The 9,990-nt window shown below is 40.8% G+C and overlaps 2 protein-coding genes across 2 annotated transcripts in view; one reads left to right on the forward strand and one right to left on the reverse strand.

Annotated features, from left to right (window-relative positions):
- The window catches only part of rmdn3.L (regulator of microtubule dynamics 3 L homeolog), a 74,706-nt gene extending 70,812 nt beyond the window's left edge, over positions 1–3,894 (reverse strand). The window contains exon 1 of the mRNA XM_041573389.1: positions 3,562–3,894. The gene's annotated coding sequence lies outside the window, so the exon portion shown is untranslated. The remainder of the gene's footprint in view (positions 1–3,561) is intronic.
- On the forward strand, positions 1,248–9,963 carry gchfr.L (GTP cyclohydrolase I feedback regulator L homeolog). Its single transcript, NM_001092633.1, is given in 3 exon segments — positions 1,248–1,352; positions 7,625–7,719; positions 8,722–9,963. Coding segments are annotated over 3 exon segments (255 nt in total). The 5' UTR covers positions 1,248–1,316; the 3' UTR covers positions 8,846–9,963.
- The last annotated feature ends 27 nt before the right edge of the window (positions 9,964–9,990 follow it).

The following is a 9,990-nucleotide window of genomic DNA, read 5'->3' on the forward strand; positions in this document are numbered from 1 at the left end:
TGTCTGTTTCTCTGATGCTGCACTGGCTTCCTGTCTGTATCTCTTATGCTGCGCTGGTTTCCTGTCTGTTTCTCTGATGCTGCACTTTCTTCCTGTCTGTTTCTCTGATGCTGCACTTTCTTCCGGTCTGTATCTCTGATGCTGCACTTTCTTCCTGTCTGTTTCTCTTATGCTGCACTATCTTCCTGTCTGTATCTCTTGATGCTGCACTTTCTTCCTGTCTGTTTCTCTGATGCTGCGCTGGCTTCCTGTCTGTATCTCTCATGCTGCGCTGGTTTCCTGTCTGTATCTCTGATGCTGCACTTTCTTCCTGTCTGTTTCTCTGATGCTGCGCTGGCTTCCTGTCTGTATCTCTGATGCTGCACTTTCTTCCTGTCTGTTTCTCTTATGCTGCACTATCTTCCTGTCTGTTTCTCTGATGCTGCACTGGCTTCCTGTCTGTATCTCTTATGCTGCGCTGGTTTCCTGTCTGTTTCTCTGATGCTGCACTTTCTTCCTGTCTGTTTCTCTGATGCTGCACTTTCTTCCGGTCTGTATCTCTGATGCTGCACTTTCTTCCTGTCTGTTTCTCTTATGCTGCACTATCTTCCTGTCTGTATCTCTTGATGCTGCACTTTCTTCCTGTCTGTTTCTCTGATGCTGCGCTGGCTTCCTGTCTGTATCTCTCATGCTGCGCTGGTTTCCTGTCTGTATCTCTGATGCTGCACTTTCTTCCTGTCTGTTTCTCTGATGCTGCGCTGGCTTCCTGTCTGTATCTCTGATGCTGCACTTTATTCCTGTCTGTTTCTCTTATGCTGCACTTTCTTCCTGTCTGTATCTCTGAAGCTGCACTGGCTTCCTGTTTGTTTCAGAGATGCTGCATTCGATACGCTGGGATCTATCACCCTGCAGCTGATGCATCTCCTTTCTCTGCTCCTGTATCACACAACCATCATTTTAGTGATGATGAAAACCAGCAGCGGCTTGTCCTTTATCAGCATGAGGACCTTTCATCCTCCTCCCCCAGACTCAGACTCTATTGTTCTCATCTCCCCACCCTCTCGGCTGCATTTGCTGACTCGCCAAACAAAAGACGCCCATGGAGCTTCGCCAGCACATTCCTAGACTCGTTTTAGTTTAATCTGCTTTAAGAAGCTCCCGCCGGCATGAACCAACCAGCTCTTCTCCTCCCGTACACGAGCTTCCGGGTACGTCACAGTGACATCAGAGCGTGGAATGGCTGCCTATTGGCTGGATGCTAAAGGTCAGATTCCTAGCTGTTAGCTGGCAGGTAGAGTGACAAGAAGAAGGTGAAAGTTGTGCAGAGAGCAGCCAGGATGCCCTATGTACTCATCAGCACACAGATCCGAATGGTGAGTGGGAGCAGTGTCTGCAAATGTGTCTACTTGCCTTTTGTCTTTGCTATATCCTTTTAGTCATATGCATTTACATTGCAGCAAAAAGGGCGGAAATATCCTTCTTATTTAATGAAACCCTGAGTTTATAAGTAATATACCATGTGAATACAGAAGGGCAGCACCAGGACAATCACCAATTGCAAAGCTGCTTCATAATGGTTTGGCTCTGCTAACTGCACCGGTGTTAAAATCAGTCCCAGAGACAGAATAGTAAGATCTGCCTCAGCCCTTGTTGATCAGCTGACAGTTGCATAGTTTGAGATGACACCATGGGTTTAATAAGCCCTGCACTAGGAAATCATTGTACAAGTATGGGATCTCTAATCTGGAAACCCATTATCCAAAAAGTATTGCAATACCATTTCCCATTGCTTCTTATTTTAACCAACAATTCATCATGTTAGACTAATTTGCTTTTTTCTGTACTGATAAGACAGTACTTTCTACTTGATGGATCAACTGCATACATCCATGTTGATGGAAAATAACCATATTGGCTATCCAGATCCTACATATTCTGGACACTTAATCTTATGCATATTAAGACTATGTGTGTGTGACCGGACTGGCAATCTGTGGGTTCTGGCAAATGCCAGAGGGGCTGCTATAAGGTCCCATAGAAAGTCACTATTTAGTGGGCTAGTGGGGGCTGTTTGGGCCTCTGTGTACCTGAAATTCCAGGGCCTATTTTAATTCTCAGCCCGGATATGTGTGTATGTGTATATATGTGTGTGTGTGTGTGTGTGTGTATATATATATATATATATATATATATATATATATATATATATATATATATTTATTTCAAAGGCGACCCACACTACCTCTTTACGTAAAGAACGTTGTTATTAATAGACTGAACCTAGCCTTAGGTCTAATCTACACACACAGGACACAAACTGCAAGCAGGCAAAACATTTCAAACAGTGTTCACATAAGACAAATACGGAGGTACGATACATGGTTGTTATAGGATCAGATGACGTATGTTGGACATAAAGAACCAGCAGAGTCTAAGAAGTTCTTTCCTCAACTGTGAATTATCACTGTAAAAACTGTAACTATCTATGTTTGATTGTATGCGTATATGATATATTATAATAATAATTATTAATATATAATATAGCTGATGCTTTTTATTCAATAAATAGCAAATTAAACTGGAGTGCGTGCTATATCCTTGTGTGTGTGTGTGTGTGTGTATGTATATATATATGTATATGTATATATATATATATATATATATATATATATATATATATATATATATATATATATATATATATATATATATATATATATATATATATATATATATATATATATATATATATACTTTGTGCAAAAAGCCGGCACTCACGTTTATGTAGTCTTGTTTTCCTGGGTGCAGGTTAGATGATTGTAGATTTCTTTCAAAGACCATCCGCACTCTCAGGACTTAGTGGACAAATAGATTAGTTTATTGTGAAGGGGCTAACGTTTCGGAAAGGCTACGGATGTAGCCGAAACTTTAGTCCCACCACAATAAACTACTCTTCTGGTTCTTTATGTCCAACATACGTCATCTGATCCTATAACAACCCTGTATCGTACCTCTGTATTTGCCTATGTGAACACTGTTTGAAATGTTTCTTTTGCTTGCAGTTTGTGTCCTGTGTGTGTAGATTAGACCTTAGGCTAGGTTCAATCTATTAATAACAACGTTCTTCACGTCAACAGGTAGTTCTCCTTAAAAATAACTGTTAGTATGTTATAGAATATCCTGTTCTTAACAACATATTAATTGGTCTTCATTTTTTAAAAATAGATTTTGTGACGTCACTGTAGGGCAGGGCAGTCGCGGCTCTATAAATAAAGGGGAGCAGCAGGCCCGGGTCGGATGCCGGTAGGAAGGGGGCGGGTTAGGGTCGGGTGCGTGTCGAGAAATTCTCGACCCGCACATCACTAATTCCAGTCTCTTATTCACACCGCTGTCTGGTTGCTAGGGTAAATTGTACCCTGCTGAATTTCCAACTGCTGAAAAAAAAGTTGAATACATTAAAAAACATTAAAAATGAAGAAACCCTGCTTAATGTCTCACAATATTGTTTCTACCTCATACCAAAAGTCAATTCAAAGGCAAACTACCCATTTAAAGCACCACCTTGGTGTAACGTTCTGTTACCTGGGATCCCGTAGGAAGATGGCTGGTCCACGGAGGACTGGTGGTAACGGGAACTCCTCTACGGCTCCGGTCTTCACTGACGCCCTTTTGGGGCCCCGGGCTTTCTGCGGTGGAGACGGCAAAGGAGCCAAGCGTGTTACCAAGGCGTAGTACAAGGGATCAGGCAAGAAGGTAGTCAAGTTCAGGCAAGGTCAGTTCCAGAAGTCAGAGAAGCGAGGTACCAAAGGATCAAACAAAAGCGTAGTCGAGTTTCAGGCAGAGGTCGGTTTCAGGCAGCAAAGGTTCGAAGGTCCAGGAAAACAGGCAGAGGTTCAAACAGGAATACGAACAACCAGGGCTTTAGCGGAACAGTAGAAACTGAAGCCAGCTTGGGCAATGAGAGGAGGAAGAGGAAGGTATTTAAGGGAGCAGGAACCAATCAGGAGCAGGTTGAGGAAGGACAGGCACATCAACAGCCAATAGGAGAATAGACGCACCATTATGAGGTCATTACACCTAAGTGTTTTGGCGGGAGCGTCCGTGCGCCGGCGTTTTGGCGCCGGCACCTAAAACTGACGCACGCCGTCGTTTATGCGCCGGCGCCTAAGTTGATGCGCGCCAGAGTTTAGGCGCTGGCACGCGGCGGATGTTACACTTGGTTTCTGAGCAAGTTTCTCTTCTGGTAGAACTTTGGATATTTTATTACATTGTCCCTTAGATGATACTTACCTGTTATGCATTTAGCAGTGCTCCAAGCACAGATGGTGCGTAATAATAGGGAAGAATGAAATCAGCAAAGGTAACCTGTGCTGTGCAAGCTTCTCCGTCATTTTGTTGCTTACTAGAATACAGATTTACTTGCTTATTGGCAAGTAAGTGATTTAGCAGATATCCCTGCCACATAACATAGCCGGCCGAATTAAATTAGTAATTGCACCGCTGATTTTCACTTTGGGGCAAATTTACTTACCTCCAAAGTTGCGCCAGCGTAGATTCGCCAGGGCTGCGCAAATTCAGCTCCGAAGTTGTGCACAAGATACTGATCGTTTGCGAAGTTGCGCTAGTGATGTTACTATCAGCGGTTCGAAATTACACTTGCGAAGGTAAATTTGCATACGGCGTGCAGTTAAAGTACAATGGCCATATATGCAGCAGCAACACATTACACTACACAAGGCCAGGGAACCTTAATAAATGTGTTCTAATGCCCTACACATGTGCCCACAGTATAGTTAAGTTGCAATATGTAAATGGAGGGGGAAGGAGGGTACCCTAAAAAAAAAATCGATCTTTTTGAGCCTATAAAAAAGTAAAATACGCCTGTGTTTTTTTGGGACTTAGAAAAAATGTCAACTTTATTGAACCATCCCTATCTACTCTATTGCACTTCGCCTGGTCAGAGGTGGCGAAGTAAATTGGAAGCCCAGCCAATTTTGATGATGATCGTGTACCTTTTAGTGATACCCTAGTTAAAAGCTATTATCCCCCATTTATTTCACCCCTTAAATATATAAAAAGTTAAAAAGCTTCCTTCTCTGCCTATTGAGTTTTATGGCCAACAGTAAGATCAGTCATATTCTTCCAAAAATGTGTATTTCTGTCACAAAAGTCAAAACTTTTCATATACACTTCCAGTTGGCCGTCTCTATAATGTGAGCATGGGCAGGGCTGAAGTGTTAGACCCTGTATATGGTTTCTGAGCAGTAGATGTGAGGCCAGTGAAGATGGTGACTATTCTCCCGTGTCCGGGTGCGTGCTTGGAACATCTGCCTGACAATCAGACTAACTGTCAGATGCGCGGGTCCCCACACAGCTGCATCCCCCCCCCCTCCAAAAAAAAAACTCAGCTGATTATTTTTCCAGTTGTCTGTTATTGTGTAGAGCAACAAATCTGCATCTCAAGGGATGGCCCTATAATTCCTTACTAGTGTAATTTGTTTAGTGTCATTATAATTTATGACAAACAAGACAGGACTATTTTCTATTCACATTAGAGCACAGCAAATCCCTACTTTAGCAAGGATGATTAATGGTGAATTAGTCTGTCTGATATACAGTGATGGATCTTGTACAGTGTGTTTTGGGTATATGGAGTGAAGTCATATCCATGCTGTGTTCCAGTGGTACACGAAGGTCCATATAATACCTAATAATGGAACAGCACTATTAACATAATATAAAATCACAATTAATACTTTCAAATACTGGAACCACTTGCTTGTTCAACCAGGCGACCAAATGGGCTGCTCATTATACCCCACGTGGCAGGTGAAATCTGGCAGATGTGAACACCTGACAGTTTGGGTGGAATTTGCAATTTTAAATTCAAATAAAAGCAGTGTTTTTAGAAACACTATAGATTTCTGTTTGTATTTATGGTTACTAGTTAGTGGGACTTAAAATCGAAATGTTTAGTATTAAAGAAGGTACCGACCCGGGGGGTAGCCTGCAGTATTAATTTTTAATATTTAAAGGGGAACTATCGTGGAAAATGACATTTTATATAAGCATCATCATACAGAAATAAGAAACTTTCTAAATACAATCAATTAAAAATTCTGCATTGTTTCTGAAATAATCAAGTTGATCTTCACTATCCCTCTCTCAGCATCTGTTTCACTTCATTGTGTCTTCATGCAGCAGTTGGGTGTCAGAGATTCATTGACCGTTAGATCCAATATATCTTATAGGGGGGCTCCTTTCCTAGTAGATGAATAAGAGCTTACACAAATAACTGATTCCAGTACAAACAAAATAACTGCCTTTTGCACAAATCCTGCATGTAGAGAGACATGAGGTCTGGTGATTTTAATAAAGTGAGCTCTAATACATGTTCTAAGCAAAAGGAGCCCCCCTATAAGAAAAATTGGATCTAACTGTCAATGAATATCTGACACCCAACTGCTGCATGAAGAGAGAATGAGGAGAAACAGATGCTGAGATAGGGATAGTGAAGATAAACTTGATTATTTCTGAAACAGTACAGAATTTTTAATTGATTATATTTAGAAAATGTCTTATTTCTGTATGCTGGAGCTTATATTTCATTTTCGTGATAGTTCACCTTTAATAACTCAACTAAGCTCAGTCATAGTCATCCATGCCCTTATTCCACAGACTGGGGCATGCCCCACAGTTTACCAGAGGAGACAAAAAGGTAAGCAGAATGGGGTGGCATATGGTAGGCGGCACAGAATCGCCACTGTCCACAGCCTCACTACCCTCATGGGGAAGAATCATTTGTGCTGCTTCAAGTGAAAGTTCAGTTGCTTTAAGAGATACCGACACCATAAATGAAACTCTTTTTTACATCTATCATAATATTGCCTTTGAAAGCAACTTATAACTTTGCCATAAAGTATTTGCACGATGCTATTACATTGCCTGTCTGATGCCCCATGTGAGGAAAGACTGGCCAAATTGGGGATGTTCATGCCGGAGAAGAGACGCTTAAGGGATGATATGATAACTATGTATAAATATATAAGGGGATCATATAATAATCTCTCTAATGCTTTATTTACCAGTAGGTCTTTCCAGCTGACACGAGGTCACCCATTCCGATTAGAAGAAAAGAGGTTCCACCTAAATATTCAGAAGGGGTTTGTTACAGTGAGAGCTGTGAAGATGTGGAATTCTCTCCCTGAATCAGTGGTACAGGCTGATACATTAGATAGATTTAAGAAGGGGTTGGATGGTGTTTAGCAAGTAAGGGAATACAGGGTTATGGGAGATAGCTCATAGTACAAGTTGATCCAGGGACTGGTCCAATTGTCATTTTGGAGTCAGGAAGGAAGTTTTCCCCCTCTGAGGCAAATTGGAGAGGCTTCAGATGTTTTTTTTTTGTCTTCCTCTGGATCAACTGGCAGATAGGCAGTAAAAAAGTAAAAAGGTTGAACTATGACAACATGACCTAGAGGTAACTTTTAATGTACATTCATATTTTAAAAATTAGTTTTTTAAAATCAGTATCACTTTACGTCTAAATAGTCGTCCCCCACTGTCTTTCTATGTCTTTGGAAATGGAGAATGTGTTTCCCCCTCTGCCTTGAGAACGACTTACACAAGACTGTTTGTCACACAGGAGACTGGGCCTACGATTGTGGGAGATGAATTTTCTGATTTGGTGTTGATGGCACAGCTAGAGGCGGATAAGAGGACAGTGCTGGGAAATAATTTGTAAGTGAGAACATGGCACGGCTTGTAAGGTATAAAACACAGAAAGTGTTCTTGCATCTCTTTCTAAATAGGTGTGAAATTGATATATATCAGTGGGGGGGTGATAATCATTTGCTGGAAGTGAGGGGAAGTAAAACCTTTCAGCTGGCAAAAATGCTGCAAAGCGGGTACAAAGGGGCCCTTCCCCGAAACATTGTATTTGACACAGTAAATGCAGGGGCTTGTCCCTGCTTAGTGACATATCCAATGTGCCGGCTGTTTGTTTCCATCCAAAATTTTCCATCCAGCCCAATCGACGAGCCAACCAATATCCAAGTCTTCTCCCGACATCGGACGGCTCTTTTCCCACCATTCACACCCAATATCATATGAAAACTTGTTTTGTACAATATTATCTGTGCGTCTATGGCCACCTTTAGCTTGAGCTTTGTTTCCAAACCCAAAGATAGCTGTTCAGCTCAGTTTGAGAAATCTGTGAATTACAGCAGTAGATCCGTCACTAGCAATTGAATTGCTGAATGGTTTATTTTACACTGGGGTTGTAACCAATTGCAACCAGAGAATTCATCCCCAGCAGAAAGATTATACACTCTTTGCAGAGATTTACATTACTATAGCAGACATACCTGAGTCTCATTTAGCTGGTCGGAATGTTGGTACCGGAATGGGATCCAGAAAGCTCTGAATTATGGGAAGGCTGTCTCCTATAGACTCAATTTTATTCAAATCCAAATTTCTAAAAATGATTTCCTTTTATTCTGTTATAACAAACCAGTACCTTGTACTTGCTCCAAACTAAGATATAATTAATCCTTATTTGCCAGCCTATTGAATGATTTGAAATGATTTTCTAGTAGACTAGATGTATGATGGTCCAAATTATTGAAGGATCTGTTATCCAGAAAAACCCAGGTCCGGAGCATTCTGGATAACAGGTTCCATACCTGTACAATGAACAGTAAAACAAATGAATGTGACTTTATTAACGGCCCTTCTTTGCAGTTCCGAATACTACGTGAATGAACCTCCGCGCGTAACACTGAACAAGTTGGAAAGACTGGGTTACCGGGTTGTGAGCATGACAGGCGTTGGCCAGACGTTGGTGTGGTGTCTGCACAAGGAATAAGGATTCTCACAGGCTGACCAAGAACTGCTTACACAGAGCCAAGAGGATTTTCAACTTGCAAATGTCTCTAAGATTTCAGCCATGCTTGCCGGCAACTCCAGGACTAAATGCATATGTGCAGCTTGTGGCAGACTAACTGGCAACTTTACTTTAGAGCAATGCTGTGATCCGATTGTATCATTATATTCACATAACAGTACATAATCTCTATGATTTAACTTTCTTCCATTTAAAAAAAAGAACATATGACAGTGATGTAATAACGGTGTTAAACTATCCCAGTGCAGTTACCCATAGCAATCTAATTTAAGTTTAAAAAAAAAACTGCTATGGGTAACTAACTATGATGGCAGTCACGTACATAAACCAAAATAATATTACTGTGCCAGATAACTTTAAAAAGTATAAAATTGCCTCCAAGCAAATGTCCTCTCTGCTAACTCTCCCATTATTATACACACTATTATTATAATTTAAAGAAAATGCTGTTAACCCCTTTTTCGGCTTTGATTTATATAACCTCAATGTTTTAAACGTATTTACCGTAGCTTACATTATAACAAGGGAAAAGTACTTTTGTCTTCATTGATTTAGATAAACACTTCCCCTTTGTTGAGCCTCATATAAAAAAAACTTTCAGTTCTTTCTTGCAAGTTTTCAGGTGGATTACATTCTTTTCCTACCTAAAACGGTTAAATGCTCATTGGATGCATATATGCATAGACAACAGGTAAGGTAGACTCTGGGGTGTGAAGATAGAGTGGCACAGAGGAAAGATTGGCAGAAGAAATAAATAATTGGGGAGAGAGAGTATGCAGAACAAAGCTCAGTGAGTAAGCATTGACGGAGCAGCTACAGGGATACAATCACGCTGAGGAGTTTGAATATACAATTCTGATCACTTGGTAGAACCCAAAGGGCATGGCGGCCTGCAAACAGAGTTTAGGGCATTATGAACTGCCTGATTAAGTCAGCAGTCTAGGCTGGAGTGTATGTGGCAGGTCTAATTTCTTGTTTAAAATAATTTTAACGATTCTATCGATATGTTCATATGTTATGAAATTGTGTTCAAATGTTGTATGCATTCTATTTTGGCAATATAAATGAATATAGCTGCATGCTTATAGTGATCTGTTGGAATATGT

Source organism: Xenopus laevis, chromosome 8L, assembly GCF_017654675.1.
Source record: "Xenopus laevis strain J_2021 chromosome 8L, Xenopus_laevis_v10.1, whole genome shotgun sequence".
In the NCBI taxonomy this organism is placed as follows: Eukaryota; Metazoa; Chordata; class Amphibia; order Anura; family Pipidae; genus Xenopus; species Xenopus laevis.